Genomic DNA, 22,082 nt, shown 5'->3' with positions numbered 1-22,082 from the left:
CCTAAATTCAATAGACAGTGAGAGGAAACGAACTGACATGCATGAATGGATCTGGCTTTACTGGGTGACTGCTCTTTAGTTATACACTATTTGCATAACAAGGGTAAGCATTAAAGGAACGGAAGTAAAGGAACACAAAAGGGTGTATAGTTGGAGGATTGCTTCATTTGTGATGTGGTACAAATGTCAATGCTGCATTGACCAATAGGTAATGATAGTGTAGTGGTTGAACTCTTTGTCATGTATATCACACACTGTGACGTCACTGGTATTGTAAGGGACTCCCTCAGATTCGTGTGATTCTGGCTCTCAGTATATCAAACTAAAGCTCTCTCTCGTCACACACCCGTGGATTCAATCCCTTCCTTGTTGTTGTTGTTGTTGTTGTGTACATTACAAGGTTAAGTTGAAGGAAAATTACTACTGACACAACTTGGGATCTGGTTATCAGGATTACAAAAATTCAGTTTATTTGGACTGTACGTGTTTTGTGTTTTGTGACCGCAACTGTGTTACATTGTTGACCCTTCAGATAAGGTCTACAAGTCCCAAGTTCCTCATGACACGAGCCTACATTAGGTAAGCCATTTATTCACTGTTTTATTTTAATCTTTGCCATATAAATCCAGAAACTTCACCTAGTCAGTGATTTATGTTGAGTTATAAGTGTCTTGACATCTATTCGTCTATTCAATGAAAAGTTTTAAAGCGACCAGACTCTATTGATTTATTTGCATGTGTGGATTACTTTTTTGTTGTTATTGTGTGTCGTCATCAATGAAAGCCAAATCTGTTGCAGTTATTTGAATATTTCAGAATAGTAGCAAACTGTAGGTGATAACTTACCTCTCATCTTTTGTGTACTAATCAATGAATTATAACAAATCAGATCTTTTAATTTGAGGCGTGACTGAGATTTATCCGGAAGAGTTACATTTGCTGTGTTTTGATCTTTACTAAATTATACCGAAGTGTAACTCCAGAAATAAACAGTGATTTAAAAGTGATTGATTTGTACATAATCCTGAGAACCATCTGATTATTAACATTTCTGGATATACTTTATGATATCTGAATTCTATTGTAACCCACAAGATAACACATGTTAGTGTGTTGTTACCTCATGTTACATACATGCATTTACAACTAGACATTACCTAATTCATAGACAACATGAACTTTACATCAAATAACAAGACTTATCTCTACCACATACTTAGTAGAGTTCAAAAAAAGTTTGCAGAAAAGCTGATTCTCGCGCCGATCTTTTTCAGTCAGTTTGTTCATGTATAAAGTCATGTAAGTATAAATATGAAACTCTACTTTTACACGTGGGGAGAGTTGTTATTCACTGTATTTCTGCCACAACACCATGTTAAATTCTGATCCTCCTGTATTTAATTTTAAGATAACAATCTTTACTTCGGATTCGTTTCCAATGATTTGTTTTACTCTGTGAATAGAAATTTTCACTAGTAGCATTCTTTTGAAGTTCAGGTATTATTTCACTTGATATATAGTCAACAGAAAATTAGTTAGTAATATTGAAGTTTAATAAGTTATAACCACTTTGTGTGTATTTCTTTGTATATTGTAATTTTATGAAAAGACGTAGTGAGTTTACTTTATTTAAGTCTGGATTCCAAGTGTGGTAAACCACAGTGGACGTTTAATGGTAACGATACTGTATAGGAACTAGGCTAACTTTATTTTCATAATCACACCAGCTAAACTTTGGGCTATCAGCCATTACTTTAAATATACATGTCTATAAATTACCAGTATTCTCGCAATCCAGAGCTGTTCTTTCTTCCGCTACACTTTGAAATACAGTGGGATGGCACATTATGTACTGTGCTGTAAAACAGGCCATGATTTGCAACGATGATTACCAGGTGACAAGTTTAAATTTGAAAGGGAAAATATGAGTTTCTATAGGAGTATAGGGTATTGGAACATTTGTAACCAAATGTGTTTCGTCTCTTAGCCAGTATGTGAACTTGAACGCATCATATAAAATTTGTTTATTTAGTCGGCCTTAAAACAGAGAATTGGCCCAGGTGATTGACCCCAAATTTTCAATGTGAACAGCTTTTTATCGACAAGTCAGCAGAATTGTAGCCACGTTTGACTATTTGGTGGATATTTCACTGTTTACAGAAGATTTCCTGTCTTGTGGGAATTAATTGATAATAATGTAATTTTGACCAGTGGACAACGGGAAGACCGCTTCCTGTATTGTAGATTTAAAGCAGTGATGAAAGGAAACAATATGATTAGTCATGGAATATGTAGGTCTTCTAACTAATGTATTGCTAGAAATGAACATCTGATACTGTAGTTCCTGTGTGTAAAGGATATGGGGCTTTCCAGGATATGCACTTGAACATGGAAAGGTTTTCCCAAGAAATGATAAAACATGATTAAAGGTTCAACAACCTACTAGGGAAATAACAATTTAGTATGCATGTAGTGTAGTGTAGTGTAGTGTAGTGTCGTGTAGTGTAGTGTAGTGTAGTGTCGTGTAGTGTAGTGTAGTGTAGTGTAGTGTAGTGTAGTGTAACATTTATAAGTGTTGTATAGTTTACTTTAGTATACTGCAATGTAAGTATATAGTTTTAGTGTAGTGTGGTATGTGTTATTTCATTTAATGTAATGTTGTGAAGTTTATATAATGGTGTGTAGTACAGTGAATGTATTGTGGTGACGATATATTAGTAGAGTTAAGTTTATTTGTCATGAAATAATTACCATAAACAGGATACAATTCATTAAAAGATAGGTGTCCAAAACTATCATTGTTACAAAGGGATAAACTTTGATCTCAGATGTCACAGGGCAGTCAGTCTATACATGATACCAGAATATAAAATTCTTCACTGGAAATTACTGGAAAGAAGAAGTGTTTAATATGATAGGGTAAGGTTTAGACTTGATCTGTGTGGTGAGAATGGTAACAATTGCTATGATAATGTAGTGTTGTCTTTTATTCGTCAACCTTGGAAGCAATTACTGTCAGTATTGTGAATTGTTGAATTCCAAAGCATGCCGTAACAAATAATTAGAGTTATTTGAAGGACTCAGTCATCCATTCATACATGTCAAATGAACCATCAACATAGCAGTGATAACAGGTACTAACAAGAACTTGGCAGTCAACAATAACATGGTGAACCACATACAAACTCTAGACTTCGGCTACCATCTACAAACCCTACACTTTATCTACCACATCAAACTAACCAGTCAGAGTTTATCTACCACATCAAACTAACCAGTGAGAGTTTATCTACCACATCAAACTAACCAGTCAGACTTTATGTACCACATCAAACTAAACAGTCAGACTTTATGTACCACATCAAACTAACCACTCAGAGTTTATGTACCACATCAAACTAACCAGTCAGACTTTATGTACCACATCAAACTAACCAGTCAGAGTTTATCTACCACATCAAACTAACCAGTCAGACTTTATGTACCACATCAAACTAAACAGTCAGACTTTATGTACCACATCAAACTAACCAGTCAGAGTTTATCTACCACATCAAACTAACCAGTCAGACTTTATGTACCACATCAAACTAACCACTCAGAGTTTATGTACCACATCAAACTAACCAGTCAGAGTTTATCTACCACATCAAACTAACCAGTCAGAGTTTATCTACCACATCAAACTAACCAGTCAGACTTTATGTACCACATCAAACTAACCACTCAGAGTTTATGTACCACATCAAACTAACCAGTCAGAGTTTATCTACCACATCAAACTAACCAGTCAGAGTTTATCTACCACATCAAACTAAACAGTCAGACTTTATCTACCACATCAAACTAAACAGTCAGAGTTTATCTACCACATCAAACTAACCAGTCAGAGTTTATCTACCACATCAAACTAACCAGTCAGACTTTATGTACCACATCAAACTAACCAGTCAGAGTTTATCTACCACATCAAACTAACCAGTCAGAGTTTATCTACCACATCAAACTAAACAGTCAGACTTTATCTACCACATCAAACTAAACAGTCAGAGTTTATCTACCACATCAAACTAACCAGTCAGACTTTACGTACCACATCAAACTAACCAGTCAGACTTTACGTACCACATCAAACTAACCAGTCAGAGTTTATCTACCACATCAAACTAACCAGTCAGAGTTTATCTACCACATTAAACTAACCAGTCAGACTTTATCTACCACATTAAACTAACCAGTCAGACTTTATCTACAAGTACCATATCAAACTAACCAGTCAGAGTTTATCTATCACATCAAACTAACCAGTCAGAGTTTATCTACCACATCAAACTAACCAGTCAGAGTTTATCTACCACATTAAACTAACCAGTCAGACTTTATCTACCACATTAAACTAACCAGTCAGACTTTATCTACAAGTACCATATCAAACTAACCAGTCAGAGTTTATCTACCATATTAAACTAACCAGACAGACTTTATCTACCACATCAAACTAACCAGTCAGACTTTATCTACCACATCAAACTAACCAGTCAGACTTTATCTACCAAGGATAACTATTAAACCCTACCCTACAATATCTACCATAGCTCAGAGACTTATCTGCTATTGGACACTCAGTTACTCTTTTACCTATATCAATGAATATTGTACAGTCAAGTTACTCACCAGGAGAGCTATGTGGTATCTTTATTATGTTTGTGTTCACATAAAAACTTGTTTGTCTAGTGGAAAGAAATGTGATGTATGGTTTTTATAAGTTGAGGAAGCAGTTCATGATGATTGAGGTTTGTTTGTTTACCACATGTAATAAAAGAAACAACATTTAGAGGGAAAGTAAAATCAGTGATTGATGGGGTTTAGGATGGGTGTGGAGGTGGAGGGGGGGGGGGGGGGGGTCAACAAAGTGGTGGTCCACAGGATTATAGCCTTTTATTGAGGGCTGGAAATAAGGATATTGAATTTGATATTATTCTTTGCTAGTTTACATGCACATTTTTACATATCCTTCTTTCTGCAACTCTGTTATTTTTTGGGACTCTTTCATGTTACCCGAGAATATGGCCATCAAGGGCTCACTTGGTATAGTTACATTGTAGGTATAAAACAAGTATGTAAAGAAACAATGGTTGAAGGGGAGGGAGAACAGGGGTAAATTGTCCCCAAGAATATACATAACCATCAAGGAAGGGCTCAGTCAGTGTAACTTCATTGTAGGTGTAAAGTGAATACACATTATCAATAGAACCCATGGTTGAAGGGGAGGGAGAACAGGGGTAAATTGTCCCCAAGAATATGGCCACCAAGGGCTCGGTCAGTCTAACTTCATTGTAGGTGTAAAGTGAATACACAATATGAATAGAACCCATGGTTGAAGGGGACGGGAAAAAAAGGGATAGCCATCAAGGGCTAAAAATAAACAAATTGTATTGAATTGGTGTAACTAGGTGTATGTAGTTAACAGACAATAGTATTAGATGAAGGTGACCTAGAAGCAATGGATTATTTCATAATAATGGCGTCTAGACAGTCATGGTGAAATTCCGGTCACCACAAGGTTTTAAAATGACCTTTATGGTTTTTTAATGACCTTTACGGCCATTCATTTAGTAGAAAAAATATGGCTACCACCATTACATCCCAAAACTACTAACTGTGACATTTTTATTTTCAGTGAAAACAAATGATAACTCAGCTGTTCTGCATGTGTTTTATTTTCTCTGACTCAAGGTCAGAGATCTAGAAAGTCTAATTAGGAAGTTTTCTCCCTCGCAGTAGAGTATAAAAAATAACTTATTTGACAAAAGCTAGATTCTTGGTTCATAAATAGAATGATGAGAGTTTTAATTTCCAAAAATGATCATCAATGCCAGATTTTCTTGTTTGTCACTTTTACGGGATTGAGAAATGTATATTATTAATATTGATAAGTGTTTGTGAAAAGGTGTTAGAGAAAGAATGGTTTAAGGTAATTATGAATATAGCTCAGTCATAAGGAAACTTGAACAAAAGTGTAGTGTGGTGTGTATGATGATATGTAACTTAAATGATCATGTTTATCACCGGAGATTAACGCTGAAGTCTTGATTATTATACAGAAGAAAGAGTATGATAAACATTTTTTAGAAATTAAGACTTGAGTAGTGTGAACAAATTGAACTGACAGCCATAAACCAAGATAGAGAAATGACCACTTGATAGTGTACATAATAGTGAACTTAAACATGACTGTTATTTGTTAAAATTTGAACGGAAAAATGATAACTGTGGTCATTTTGACTCGCAAGCGACCACTTGTGACACTTCGCCTTTAGATAAAAAAATATATTAGTGCTACCCTTCGTGTCGGGGTCTACACAGGGATGGACACATCAGGATAAGCAAGTGGTCATTACCAGCAGTGATATGAAAAAAAGAATGAAAGAATAAAACAGAATGCTGTGATAAAAGACTAACAATGTGTGTAAATAGCGTAATCAGATTGGTACATGAAGACTGAGGCTTCCTCGGGGAAGAATGCTACGTCAGGATGTCCAAGGTTGATGTGTGTATTCACATGCAAATCAACTTGATCAATGAGTGATTCTCAATAACATCTGAATACATAATCATGCTTGTATTCACTTCTTTGGCTAAATTATGTAGTTTCACCATACTGAACAGACAAGTGCGGTTTTGTACATGTATGTGTCATGGACTCCTCAGCCAACCACAACCACTGTTTAATAGTGGTCTCCTTATCTTGTCAGTGCCTAACCAGTGGTAGCACAAGGGTGCCATGTAGACCAGAGTGTAGACATTGAGAAGGTGAACTTTGGATCAGAGCCAATGACGACCAGTGTATACACAACACAGCAATGAAAGTACAGGGACATTCAGAACACATATAACGCTTATATCCTTACATCATATTCAAAAAGATTTGCATCTCATTTACATCTCATTTACATAAGAAGTCACGTTTGCAAGGAGGTCTCTTGAGTAGAGTTATAAAGAGAAGTTGGTGTCACATTCAAGTTCTAGTTGACAATTTTTGATAGTTTTGTAATTTGTCAGTAGTGAGTCAGTTTATCAGGAGTATATCAGTTATGTGTGTCATTGAGAAAAGCAAGTTTGTTAAAGTGAATAGTAGGTAATGATTTCTATACAACTCAAGCTGTTGGACGTACGTATACATGTACATGTACATGTATGGAACTTACTTCTCTCAGATAAATCGGAAGGTATGTAAAATAATAATAGTTTGTTGCTGAAAATTGGTTGAAAGTTTTCAGTCTTTGGGTTGTTGTTTTGGTTTTTTTTGAGTCCTTTAGTTTCAAATGGAGATGAGGAAAAGCAATGACTTAAAGTTTGTCAAAGAAGAGTTTTCTATGTTGGTAGAACTGCAGTCATTTGGTTTCAAGCTTTTTTTCTTTTTGGGTGGGGGGAAGAGAAAGTGGAGATGCTTACCAAACTTACAGAAATATCCAGGGATGATAAACAAGTATTTATTTTGAATTGTTTATTAATAAAACAACTTTACTATGTTTTTCTATTTTAGGTAACTATACCAAGTTCATGTTTGTAACTCAATCTGTTGCCAAAGATTTAAAAAAATATAAAATGTTTGTTATTGTACATACAATAACAAACGTTTTACACACTTTTTTTAGCTTTTTACAATTTATTGATGTACAAACACAGACTTTGGTGATGTTCTTTCACGTTTTTTCAAGTTGGAAAACACGATAAAGTTGTTTTATAAAATAATAATCGCAAAATAAATGCTTCATCATTATGGCCACTTTAATTTAATTGATCAAAGGTCTGTGGTAGCGTAGACAAATTAAATTGGGGTTATGTGCTTGAAAACATTCTTATCTTTATGCTTTTAAAGAAAATAGACAAGTTTGAACAGACATGAAGTGTTAAGAAAAACCCAAATCAGAAAAATTCAAAAGGGGCAATGCTTCTAATGTATTAATTGATAGGACAAACTGTCATCACAAGAGTTTCTATGGGAGATGGGTGGATTGATGTCAGGGAGAGAGTTTCTATGGGAGATGGGTGGATTGATGTCAGGGAGAGAGTTTCTATGGGAGATGGGTGGATTGATGTCAGGGAGAGAGAAATACTATCTACCAATCTACTGGGGTTGATAAAAGGGAAAACACATATTACCTGAGGTAATTTTAAACAAAGCTGGTTTGTATTGTAAAGTTTGACTTTTAAAGTTGTTTTTTTAAGCTTTTGGAGGGTGGGGGGTTAGAAAAAAATTTACAGTTTCGTACACAAAGTGTGAACGCAGTAGTAAAATAGACCACAGTCCGCTATATCTTATTAGGATAGCCGTGGTCAATTGTGGAAGTTACACTGGTATGTTAATAAAAAGTTTGGATGAGATTACAAGGACCTAACATCCTAATTTTATAGAAAGCATTGGCATACTGATTACAAATTGAAACCAACATATTTTAGTAGTCATACTATGAGATATATATCTACATTTAGTGTGAAATATTAAAAGGAAGGAAATGGAGAAGGATCCAAAATTGATATTTGACAAAACTGCACTGACAACTGCCTATTGAAGATTTATAGCATATGTAATAAAATAAAATTGATGTTAGTTGTGCGTCATTCTAGAGATTGCAAATGATTGTCAACTCTCGTCTGGTATTCCAATTGGTGGTGACATTGCTGGATGGATGTTTGGAGTCATTGAATTTTGTTAATGGGTTCATTCTGAACTAGAAAAGCTAGCTAGATGTGATCTTTTGACCTGATTATTGGTTATTGACATTGATCGTCATAAGGCTGGAATTAAGGAGAATTTGAAGGAAATGATGAAATTTTTTTGTTGAATTGATAAATTTTCTATTCTGTTAAGATTTGAATGTATGTATGACACAATTAATACCATCTTAAAACTGAAATACATTGTTAGGATGAACTAGAAGGAAAAGATGAATTTTTTGAGTGAATTTTTCACTTTTCTTCAAGAGAAGAAGTAACGATTACATTTTCATATTCAAAGAATTCTGTTTTCACTGAAAGTATAACAATATTTAGTTATTTTTGTTGATTTCATTTTCATGTTATTCAAAAGTCATACAAAAAAACGTCAGCCTAAAAATCATTGAGTAGAAAAAAGACAACCTCTGATTAAGTAAAAATGACACTACCTCTTAAAAAAGCAACAAGATAAAAAGATATTGACAACACATAGACTTAAAATAAAACAGTCAGAACTAAAAACTAAAAAAAAAGGCACAGAATACTTACAGTATATGTAAAATGTATAAACATACAAAGTTAAAAAGACATAGAACCATTGAATGACAAAAAGTCGGAGTGAAAAAAAAAAACGAAGATAAAACCCCTATAAAATAAATACATGAAATCTATCTGCAAGTAGAGAGTGTTTTATATGCAGGGATTTTTCCTAGCAGAAAGGTTATCTCTAAAAATGGACAAAATAAATCATCAGAGAACACTTTTTATGGTTATGTTTTCTCTGTAAGTAGCATCATGTGTGGTATGTGTTCACATTGTTTGTTTGTCTGTCTCTTTCCGTCCATCTGTCTGTCTGTCTGTCTCTTTCCACCCACCCATCTGTCTGTCTGTCTGTCTCGATCTTTCCATCTATCTGTCTGTCTGTCTGACTCTGTCTGTCTGTGAACTCACAGACATGTTTTTTTTTTACCATGGTAACACATTATATAAACCCTAGCAACCAACATCAAAATTGCATACATTTTCAGTTATGATTATAGCGGGGTGTAATACATTTACATCGTAGGTAGATTTTGAATTTATTCATAATTTAAATGAAGTGGTGAAAGTGATATTTAGGACATAGAAATAATAATGGTAATGTTGTGCCACTATAGGTCCATGCCAGGGGTAATAATTATAAAACACTTTGGGCACAGAGTGGGAAAGTGCTATATAAAAACTAACATTATTATTATTATTATATTATTAAATTACTATAATCTAATATACTTTATTAATCCAAATCAAATTCAGAAATTGAAATCAGGATCACATTGAGAAAAAGAAATCAAATATTAAATATTCAGAATTTATATTTATTTCCTTGTTATGTTTACGTACATGGATTGATAGTAAGTGACAAAAAGGTATAAGAAATATGATGGACAAATCATAGAAATGTACAAGATTGAGAGAAAATATCATGTTCTCATGTGAGATAGTGTTACGAAATGGACAATTAATATAAGTAACCCAACTTCATTTAGTACTGCTATGTTTGTTCAGACGTTTAGTAACATCGGGGCAAACCAACTCCAATGAAAAATACATTCAATTAAAACTGCCTGACTGAAAATTATTCCAAGTAATAAATACACTAAGAAAGCTTTTAATAAATTCGTCAAGTTCCATAGAAATATTTATTTATTCTTTTACTTTCTGATCCGGCCAAATATTTTATGAAGCAAGGTCTTTAAAATAATACTAGTCGGAAACGAAGTGGTATGTGAAGAGCGAGGTCAGTTGGTAACACGATAGGCTAATACTGATCAAAAGTCATCAGGAAACTAGGAAATGTTGATGTTGACGACACACACCGGAAACTATGATGTCATTACTGTCTACACCAATCACATGATAGATGTCTAATTTGTAGTCAGAAGACGTGATTCTATTTAGTGTGAGTGATGTCTACATATTACATGGAATAAGTGAAGTACATCCGTTCCCAATCTAGCATCTTCATTTATATTCATTTACAAGAATTAGTACCCCCATCTTGATCTTTCCTAAACACTGGCTGCCTTTGCGGTAAGAAATCTATCCACCTCTCTATTTTGTCATTATTTTGTGGTCAGATATTAATAATTTCTCCTTGAAGAATTCTTTCTACTTCGTTGACTTACTTTTAACTCTTTCTAGATGTCTACGTACTTTGTAAAATGCTTCTTTGGTAGGTGCATATTAAGTTATGTGATTAGGGTTATGAAATATGGATAAATTGTTGTAAGAAATTTTTGTTGCCCATCATATTTATCAAACGTGTATTTCAGTACAATTTTTTTGCCATATTTATATTTTTATAAAATAGTTATAATTCTCTCTTTGGTGTGAAATCTTCTTTCCTGTCTACTCTATCTTATGTATTTAAATATTTTCATAAATCATCTTTCAATTGAACTCGTCAGTTTTATTCTGGGTCACATTTTTATGAAATATCAATAATTTTTTAAGATTATATTGACTACCGTTCATCTTTTTGGTTAAATATTTTTTTTTTGTCAGTAAATAATTGTACACTATATTATCATTTTTAGTTAATCATTACTTATTTGTTTAGGTTTGTTAATATCGATAAATTGGTCTTGAAAATTTTATTGAGAATGTCAGTATTAAAGGTGTATTCTTTTATGTTATCAGATTTATGATAAGAGATTTATCAGTGTATGATATCGTGTGATTAATTTATGAAATTACCAATCATATAGTTAGAAAAATATATAATTCAAAGTAGGCCTTAAAACTTAAAATTTAGCAACATCTCTGTCCAGTGTGATATCTCAGTTTAAGTTATGGAATATTTAGAATTGCCTTATTAGGAGGACAAGTTTTGTTTTCAGATTTTGAAATCTTATTTTATAATATCAATCTTTATCATATATCAATGATATTTTTTGTAATTTCATATCAGGAAACTATTCACCAGGAAATTTAATCAGTATTAATAAAATTGTATTGAAATAAAAACAGACTCTTTTTACAATTTCTCTTTCAATTTGAGACTTTTTGAAAATTAGTTGTTGTCAAGAAATGAGCACATGTGTTAAAATGATGGGAATAGCGAATACTCAAAGGAAATGACTTCAGTTACACTATAAATAGCATTCTTTGCCTGTTCTAATGAGGAAATACATTTTAATTGAAATTATAATAACAAAAAATTAAAACAGATTATTTGTTTTTTGTTATAGATTTACATTTTTCTGGTCAATTTGTGATAATGTTCATGTCTGTCAATATTAACCATGACAGTCTTCTATATATTGTCTGTAGTACCTCATGCAGTGTGTTATCAATGTAATATAGACCTTAGCAGTTCAGTATCTAATTGCTATGACAACGCTAAATATATAAAATAAATATAATGAAAGTCTTCGAGTTGTCAATTTCCTCTAGACAAATGATAGAGGGATTCTCTGTACAGACTGGACAGGATATGGAAAATGAAGCTGATATGCTTGGTGATTTTATGTCTCTTAGCAATCCACTAATTATAAACCAACAAGTGAATGTGAAATACTTAGATCATGTAGATACACCTCCAGTATCTAATGTATGTTGGTTGAAATGAGTACAACGTCTCCATAAAGCATTGACAGATTTTATACATGTACATTCTCTCTACAATCACAATGTCAATGTCAATGGTATACCAAAACCTACATCATTGAATTATTCATTTAATTCACCAAACTGCTATGTTACATATCTCATGGTAACCATTGGTCATCGAAGTCACCATGTGGATGAGGATTGGGTATTTATTTTGGATTTTTAATTTATAAAACAATTTTGTCATGGCTTCCTACTTGAAAAATGTTGAAAATGTTACATACGCCAAGTCGTAGTTTGTAACTCAACAACATGCAAAAGATTAATGTTTGTTATTATATGTACAAAAACAAACTCTTTACATATTATTTTTTAGCCTATTGCAATATATTGAGTTACAAACACAGACTTTGTCAATGTTGTTTCCCATTGATTTTTCAAGTAGAAAGCTAAGATAAAATTGTTTTATGAATTAAGAAAAATCCAAAATAAATACCCAATCCTCATCCATATGGTCACTTTAAGATATGTTTTAGTAATTATAATAACATATGTAATATTTCATATGAAAGAAAGATAAATCATAAAAAGCATACAACTATGGCCCATGTCTCTGTTTAATAGAATAAAGGAAAGATGTATCATATCTTCTACGAAATTCATAATGTTTCTCATCCATATTTTATTTTAAACTTTCTATAAAGTTTTATGTCATTGTGAAATAGCTGTAACTAAATACTTTACTTCCAATTTCCAACTTATTTTTGCTGGCTCTTTATTTCACTCAAATGAAAATTACAAATGAAAGACGTAAATAATCGACTTCCTATTTTATCCTTCTGTGATATTAATCAGAAAAGAATTCTAAACAACTTGTCACTTTTCCTTGCAAGGGAAATAAAATGTAACATGGTATGTATGGTGGTTAAAAAAAAGAATGAAGAATATTTTATTCTTGAGGATAAGAAAATAAAAAAAATTGAAAATAGGTGTTTTAATTTTAAAATCTGAATGTGTTGATAAGAGGTTTTCTATGTCACTATGGTGTTGTATTTCATAATTACTGTTTGTTTGACCCTGCACATTTTGAGTGTGAAAGTGATATACCAGCATGGTAAGACGAATTATAGAAAGACAACATTTGAAAATAGTACCACTGGTTAAAGTTTGAAATCTTTAGGGATTTGTCTGGATCAGTTGAATATTTATTTCAGTAATAAGAAGAAAAAAAAGATATCAATGAAAAATTAATGGTGAAAGTTTGAAGTTTGGTGGGATGTACCTAGATTATTTTGATATATTTCATAATGATAAGACAAAAAATAATTTGAAAATAAGTCATTAAATTTTAAAAATTGGATAGTCACTTGAAAAATAAAAAAAAAGGTATGAAAAAATAATTTATTTGAAAAAAGTGCGTAAATTATGAAATTTGGATGGACTTGCCGTAGTCACTTTTGATAAATAAAATAGTATTTAAAAAAAATTAATTAAAGTAAAATGAATGGAAAGTAAGTGAATACAATTTTGACTTGCTCTATTTTTTTGTGTTGTATTTCGTGTCAAACAGCTGCAAAAAGTATGAATTACTACTAGGGAAGATTTGACATTCTTGTACATTTAATAACTGACTGTGGTCGTATGATTAATGAGACTCATTTGGTAAATAGAGGAAAGAACACAGAAAGTAGATAGAGGAAAGAACACAGAAAGTAAATAGAGGAAAGAACACAGAAAGTAGAGGAAAGAACACAGAAAATAGATAGAGGAAAGGACACAGAAAGTAGAGGAAAGAAGACAGAAAATAGACACTTGAGTACACAAAGTAAGAAAATATATTTTGGGCAACTAATTGTACAAAAATGGTACTAGTAGAATTTTTTTATGTTTTAGTAGGTATGTTTAACAGAAAAAATAGTACTGTATGTTGATTTTCTTGTCCCAGGTTATTAACTTTTGACAAAGTTTTCCTAACTTAGTTCAAATTTACCATTATTATGTTTTACATAAGTCATCTCATTACTTGTAACTTCAAATAGTACATGTATCTGTTTAATCAGATTGGACACTTTTAGAGCTCTTTACCACCATGCTAGTGAAATTTTCACTTTTCTAACTTTTCCCCCAGAAAATATATTCAAAACAAATTTTTATTCATCAGCACTTTATGGATAACAATCCTTGCCAAAAGTTTAGAAAAAGTAGCTGAAAGTTTTTAACAAAGTGAACTTGTACAATTTTTTGAAATTGTTCAATAGTGAACTTGACTTTCTTCCTTTCTGATGAAGTCATTGCAAGTACTTTCCCATCAATTTATCAATTGGGTAAAAAAGGTCTTTTTCAAATTCTTTGGTAAAGTTTACTTCTGTTCTAGATATGGAATATGATTGATTCACAAGTTGATCTTAAAATGTTTATTGAGAAATGGTGATATAAGTTGATAGATGTTGTCATTAGACATAAAGTGCATCTTCTTTCATGTATATGTGTTATTAAATAAGACCTCACAAACAGAGCAAGTGATGTGTATTAATTTGATCATATCTCTAAAGAGTTCTGCTAAAATCATAACAAAGTGTTGAATGACCAAAGATACCAAGGTATCTTTATCAACCTCTACTTGCAAAATATCCATCAACTGAAGACAAAAAATATAGCGAATTTTGTGAAAGTAGGTCTTAATGTGGTGTGTATGTTATGTGTGTGTGTCAGCGCTGGAGGTTGGACTCCTTAATGACGTAGATGGGATATGTGTGACAGGATGGGCCTCTCCAGTAACAGATGTTAACTGACACTTTAGCATGTCAGATGTTCTAAAAGTGGCACACAGGAATGTGAATTAATATAGCAATACATAGCAAGCTCTCATTCGTCACCTATCAACATACACTGTACTCTTACATCCTCTCAGATCACCTTACAGTCTCACATCCATAGACATGTTTTTGTGGTGCGACACAGTTCTTTTTTTCTCTCTCTCTGCAATTTGTTTCTTTTGTGAAGTTTCTTAAACATTGTGATATTCAAACTCAACTCTGGTGTGTTTTACAAGGCGGACTACGTTTGAACAATTTTTGGGAAGTTTTTTCCTGCTTTTTGCAAATCTTTATTTTTGTTTGTTGTGTTTTGTCGACAGCATTGCCATGAGTAGGGAACATCGGAAGCAAGTGGCTTCTGGTGGGCACCTCCCTTCGAAACACCAGGAGGCTCCACTGTGGTTTCATGGTCTTTTAGCTCGAGAAGCAGCGGAAGATTTACTGCTCAAGTCTCCGAACTCTAAAGCTGGTCTTTATCTTGTACGTCAAAGTAATAATCGCGGAGGTAAGCAACACAGTTTCTTAATTTTAGACCAATTTTTAAAGCATGAAAATAAATTGTTTGTATGCTCAAGTTTCTCTTGGAATGCCTATGTGCGTAATAGAGATTTAGTAGAAGGGAGAGTGACTATAACAACGGTGTAAGCATATTAACCACAATAGTGGTGAATGCCCCTGTCTGTTCTACATACACTTTTATAAAACCATGTGACTTATTTGGTGGTTTTTTTAAGATAGATAAGAGAACCAAATTAGAATTATGCCGAGTGTTTGGCAAGTTAACATTAATAGAAACAGCGGACAAGATTCCTTGGTTCCAATTAATACACTAGACAGCCTTAGACTATATGGAAAGAATTCCTAGCCTTACTTTGTTGAAGGACAAAGTTGATGAGGCCACTGGAAGTGGCTTTCAGACCTTCGTACCAGCAACGGTCAAAATGTTCTCCACTTACTATATAACTCATCTAAACTCATCCATTTCAATATTTCCTAATCAAAGTTTCCAGTGAGGGTGAGGATGTGGGGAGTCAATTGTGGGGAGTCAATTGTAAGAAGGATGTTATTTCTTTATATTCACATTTGATTATTGTTCACATTTAAAAGATGAAATCAAATTGGCAAAAGTTCATCCACCTCAATGGTCAATGCATGATATTTTTGCAATGAAACTGGATACAGCTGGATATAATAAAGGAAGCCAAAGTTTTAGACAGACAAGAAAAACAAATAACTTATTTTCCTAATTTCACCAGATGAATGTAGTTTTGTAACTGGAATTATGTATATGTCCTTGTTGAAATTGCCAAGTATTAAAAATAAGATTTCTGAAGTGTAATTCCTACAACATCTGCTTATGATGTGGTGTAGATCTCGTGCACTCTGTTTTTAAACATTTTATACATTGATACCGTAAATATTGTCAAAACAAAATAATACAAAAATTAGATCACATTTTTAGTACATGTAGGTTGTGAGATAGCTATCATCCTTATTATTTTTTGGTGTGCATACACACAAATGTTGTAATATTTGGCAATATTTTTAGTTGTAATATTTGGCAATATTTTTAGTTGTAATATTTGGCAATATTTTTAGTTGTAGTATTTGGCAATATTTTTAGTTATAATATTTGGCAATATTTATATTTGTAATATTTGGCATTATTTTTAGATGTAGTATTTGGCAATATTTTTAGTTGTAATATTTGGCAATATTTTTAATTGTAATATTTGACATTATTTTTAGATGTAGTATTTGGCAGTATTTTTATTTGTAATATTTGGCAGTATTTTTAGATGTAGTATTTGGCAATATTTTTTAATTGCTATTTTAATGGTAAGCATACAAAATCATTACATTCATACTGAGCAGTAGCTGTGATATTTATCAATATTTTATTTCAACCAGTTGTAGAGAGAGGTATGGGCAAATATAACTAGGGCTATACTTGTAATATTTTTCAATTTTTAAAATTTCATATGGTTATTATGATGACAAACATTTTGCACTAGAAGTAGAAACATAAGTTACAATTTCTTATTTTTCATTTGGCCATTTGAGAAAATTTCTCAACATTTGAAATTTATTTGGAGGTACATCAATGTTTAGAATTTCAAGAAGGTACATGTAACTGTAGTGTTAGCCATATACCCAGCAGTACAGGTAACATATTAGACTGATTCTATGTCTCTATTTTCTGTGCCAACAGGTCGGTTTGTGATATCTGTGTGCACATCACAACATGTTAATCACTATCTAATTGAGACATTGGAGTCGATGTTCTACGTCAAGAAAGACAGCAGCCAAGACCGTGGACAAGATATCCAAGCTAGAGATCTAAGCCATCTTTTGAATTGTTATATCCAGAACCCATTGGATTCATCAGGTTAGATGCAATTCCATCACTTATCAAATTTAGATGTGAAAAACTGTTGTCGGCAGAGCTTTAGAACAGGCCCAGAACATCTTAATGCAATTGTATTGACTACACTTATAACATAAAACTAATGTGAGAACCTGGTATAGAATCCGTGGCCTGTAATCTGATAAATATTTTACCATTTTAATAGTCAGTACAGTCCCGCTATATATTCTGGGATTTCACTTTTTATGATAAGTAAATTCTTTCCAAAAATATTTACCAAACATGTCTCACAAAGTCAGGTCAGAACCATCCCTTAATTTTTTCCACTAATCTTGTCAAATTAGGTCAGCATATCCCATAATATTTCTACCTGTCAAAATAGGTCAGCACTATCCCATAATATTTTTCCTGACCGCATTAAAATTAGGTCAGTTCCATCCCATAATATTTCCCAGATTAATGTTATGCAGCCTGCAGTGTCTAAAATTAGGTCACAAATGAATCTTATCAAAGCAATTAGTGACAGGAAATGATTAAAGATAGTAATACCTGTGTGATGTAGGTAAATTCTTGTCAAAACAACATACTAAGCTTTTAGAAAATCTTCAATGACAAGATGTTTATGTCTGAACACATCTGGAAAAGTGACATTGAAAAATGCAAAATTCTTCTTAGGGAAAAAACCTCACTATAATATAATTTTTTATTGTAATGTGAATCAAATTTAATAAAACTAATGTTTAAATAACTATAACTAGATTAGATTACATTAGATTAGATTAGATATTAGCTAATTATTAAGTATGTGTGTATGTGAGAGAGAGAGAGAGAGAGAGAAAGAGACAGACAGACAGACAGACAGACAGACAGACAGACAGACAGACAGACAGAGTGAGTCAATTTTCAACTTTCGACATGTTCCATAGTACAGGTCACAAAACTGTATTTCTAAAATCCCACTTTTTCCATCCATTTTGTTACAGGATTAAAACTTGTTGAGCCATTGATGAGGACAACCCCAGTGAAGACAAGTGTGTCATTAACTGCAAAATCAGAGAGTAAAAAGAACCACAATTACATACCTCTTTATGCTGATGAACGGGAAGTTATTGCCATTCAAGACTTTGACACTGATGATCTCCAAATGCTGCCATTTCTAAAGGGGCATGTTCTAACATTACTGCATAAAGAGTCCAACAGATGGTGGTATGCGTACAATGACAAACGACAAATGGGTTTCATTCCCGCTGCATTTGTTCGCAAACTTTCTGATTCAGAGAAAGGAAAGATGGGTTACTCCAATCCTTTGTACACTGACAATGATGAACATACTACAGCCAAGTTGGATCCATTTCGCAAACACAGCTTGGACAGCAGAACAACTTCAAGCAAAGCATATGGAGATTTCAATACTGTTTCAGCTGATTTAGACTTGTCTGTTGAAGAATTACAATTAGAATTTTACCGGGAAAAGTTTGCCAAGGACGATATTTATGTATCTAGTGATTATATTACCAGTTTCCTCAGGGCTACAGAACACATAAAACTTGCCAAAATGCAAAAGTCACATGAAAAAAGACTTGGCAACCAACAAGCTGCATTGTTGTCCTCCTCCTCATCTTTCTCACGTTGTAATAGACAATCATTGGCATTTGATAGACTGGGTCTAACACCACCCAAGATAAGAAGGGACTTAAAACCCAGAATTCACAAACCTTTACCTCCAACACCTGGAGGTTCAAGTCCAAGCTTATCACAACAAGTGTTACCATTAGAAGCAGCAGCCTATGCAAGAGAGGATAAACAACAAACAACTGACAGTTACCAGTTTCTGGCAGACTGTTCATCTGGATTCAGTAATTCAATGTAATAGCACATATGGACTGAACTCAGAGAGACATTGTCAACTCTATGGAACAGTCATTCACTAAGTTCAGAGATGTGAAAGTCATTGATCTCAGAGAAACGTTGCAGCTAATTGTTAGTCACTGACTAATTTCAATATGTTTACTCAATGAAAATCATTGATCTTAGAGAAACATTGTGGCCGAGTGAAATTCATTGACTGATTTCAGAGACACTTACTCAATGAAAGTCATTGATTGCAGTTGCAGCTGAGTGCTAATCATTGACTGATTTCAGAGACAGTTACTCAATGAAAATCATTGATCTTAGAGAAACATTGTGGCTGAGTGAAATTCATTGACTGATTTCAGAGACACTTACTCAATGAAAGTCATTGATTGCAGTTGCAGCTGAGTGCTAATCATTGACTGATTTCAGAGACAGTTACTCAATGAAAGTCATTGATCTCCGAGATACGTTGCTACTGAATGAAAATCATTGACTGATTTCAAAGATGGTTACTCAGTGCAAGTCATTGATCACAAATGCAGTTCAATGAAACATTGTTTAATCTCAGAGACACTAGCTTAATGAAACAGTCATTGATTGATCTCAGAAACACCAGCTTAATGAAAGTTATTCATTTTTCTCAGACATATTTCAGCTTTGAAAGTCGTTGATTGATCTCAGAGACCCTGGCGCACTGAAAGTCATTGCTTGATCTCAGAGACACCAGTGCAATGAAACAGTCATTGATTGATCTCAGAGACACCAGCGCAATGAAAGTCATTGATTTTTGTCAGAGACACCAGTGCAGTGACAAAATCATTGATTGATCTCAGAGACACCAGCACAATGAAACAGTCATTGATTGATCTCAGAGACACCAGCACAATGAAACAGTCATTGATTGATCTCAGAGACACCAGCACAATGAAATCATCATTGATTGATCTCAGAGACATATTGCAGCTCAATGAAAGTCATTGATTGATCTCAGAGACAAAGTCATTGATTGATGTCAGAGACACCAGCTCAATGAAACCGTTATTGATTGATCTCAGAGACATATTGCAGCTCAATGAAAGTCATTGATCTCAGGGAGGCAATAGTAGCTCATTGTTACTGTAATCTATTATACCATAGGTGTACACAACACAATACTTTGGTTCCGTTATTTTTCACAATCTAGACAAAAATTAGACTTGAGACCACTAGTGTAATGATAACATGTTATTTTATTTTTTTGGAATAGTTATCTTTCACTATTTATTAATACAGTGTGACTGATAGATTCTCATCTATGTTATCTATTCAGTTTATTTCTCTCTATTGTTTAGGTTTACTAGTAATGTTCAAATTTTGACCTCCCCTCACATCAAACAGCTGACTGTAAAATTAAACACCTTGATCTATCCATTTAGAAGTAATTTATCACAACTCCTCACTGAAATTGATTGACGTAGTGAAAAATTTAAAAACATTATTGACACGTATTATAGGGAGTAATTCCAGAGATGATGTACGTGGGGATATAGTGTACACTATAAAACGGTTGTCATGCCAACGTTGTGGTTGATCCTAGGGAAGTCATAGAGAAGTAAATTGTGCAACTCTTGCCAGACACTAATTGTCGTCAGTTTTGAAACTTTGTCTAAATTTCAAACAGAGAGAAGTAGGTAAAGTGTGTGCTAAATTGTGATAAAAAAATACTAGGTGAAACAACTAATTGTTGTCAAGAAAAACGACAACTCAATAGTGACTTGACTTTATAGTGTGTTGCCCTAGAATGGAAGAGTAAACACACCAACTGTTTGACAGTACACTGAAATAATGCCTATTCCTGTACAAAGCAATGAAACTTGACTAACAAGCACAGAATGGAAGAGTTCTGTCTAAACAGAGATAACTGCTGACAGGGGTAGAGAGAACACAAGTATTACTATTAATATGGCCTAGTAAATAAGTCTGATAAATCTCTCCCATATCCATGTTGTCATGGTGATATGAATCATACCATTATGACAGCGGTTAAAGTGTAATGCAAGAAGGTAATTTGGATCGATATTACTTGAGACATTTTTTAGGAGGGGAAGGGAAAGGGAGGTGGGTTCTGTTGATGGTTGGAATATTGATAAGGAAGGTGAAAATCTACCTGCATACTAGTGTAGGGTAGAATGCTGGACAAATGTCATTTACAGTTAGTTAATACTTAATAATAGTATTGTATGTCATATTTTACCAAGAAGACAACCAAAAGTTGTATTTTTGGGCGCATCTACCATAGTCTTTCTCTTCAAGTATTTATTTATATAGAATCTTTAATCAAAACTTTAATCAATGCTGGAATCCAACTTGTCTTTATCAAATTCAACTCTAGATGTTTCCTACTTTCCAAGTCTTATATTATCGCTTGATTAAGAAATTAGTTAAAATTAAGTCTGTCAGTGTCATCTTTTTTTTCCGAATAGAAAATCGTTTTATGGTTTAAATTTATGTATATTTTTAGAATGATAGACTTTCTGTCTGTCAGGATATAATGTGGTTTGCTTGTATGGACATACTTAAACATTAATGAGTTGCCCTGACTCTTTATCATCTTGTCATGTTAATTTATTGTGATCCCACCCATTAGATGTAGTCACTTTCTTGCTCCACAGCGTCAGTCTCCATGTAGTCCGATTCAAGTCTTGAAATTAATTAAATTTCCAATGTCTGAATTTGAGTCAAATCATAAA

At 33.2% G+C, this 22,082-nt stretch overlaps 1 protein-coding gene across 5 annotated transcripts; it reads left to right on the top strand.

Annotated features, from left to right (window-relative positions):
• Positions 1-296: 296 nt before the first annotated feature.
• LOC144447277 (uncharacterized) lies at positions 297-22,082 on the top strand. Of its 5 annotated transcripts, none has more exons than XM_078137199.1 (4): positions 297-579; positions 15,452-15,636; positions 17,344-17,520; positions 18,483-22,082. In XM_078137199.1, the coding sequence occupies exons 1-4, from the start codon at positions 560-562 to the stop codon at positions 19,367-19,369; spliced, it is 1,269 nt and encodes a 422-aa protein (XP_077993325.1). In that variant the 5' UTR covers positions 297-559; the 3' UTR covers positions 19,370-22,082. The 5 variants fall into 5 exon arrangements, with proteins under 5 accessions (XP_077993325.1, XP_077993329.1, XP_077993327.1 ...); XM_078137203.1 differs by lacking the exon at positions 297-579 and adding an exon at positions 6,745-6,813; XM_078137201.1 differs by lacking the exon at positions 297-579 and adding an exon at positions 10,672-10,794.

The sequence above is a fragment of the Glandiceps talaboti genome, chromosome 16, assembly GCF_964340395.1.
Source record: "Glandiceps talaboti chromosome 16, keGlaTala1.1, whole genome shotgun sequence".
Taxonomy (NCBI): domain Eukaryota; kingdom Metazoa; phylum Hemichordata; class Enteropneusta; family Spengelidae; genus Glandiceps; species Glandiceps talaboti.
Note: the sequence above shows the minus strand (reverse complement) of the source record. Positions and strands in the feature narration are given on the sequence as shown.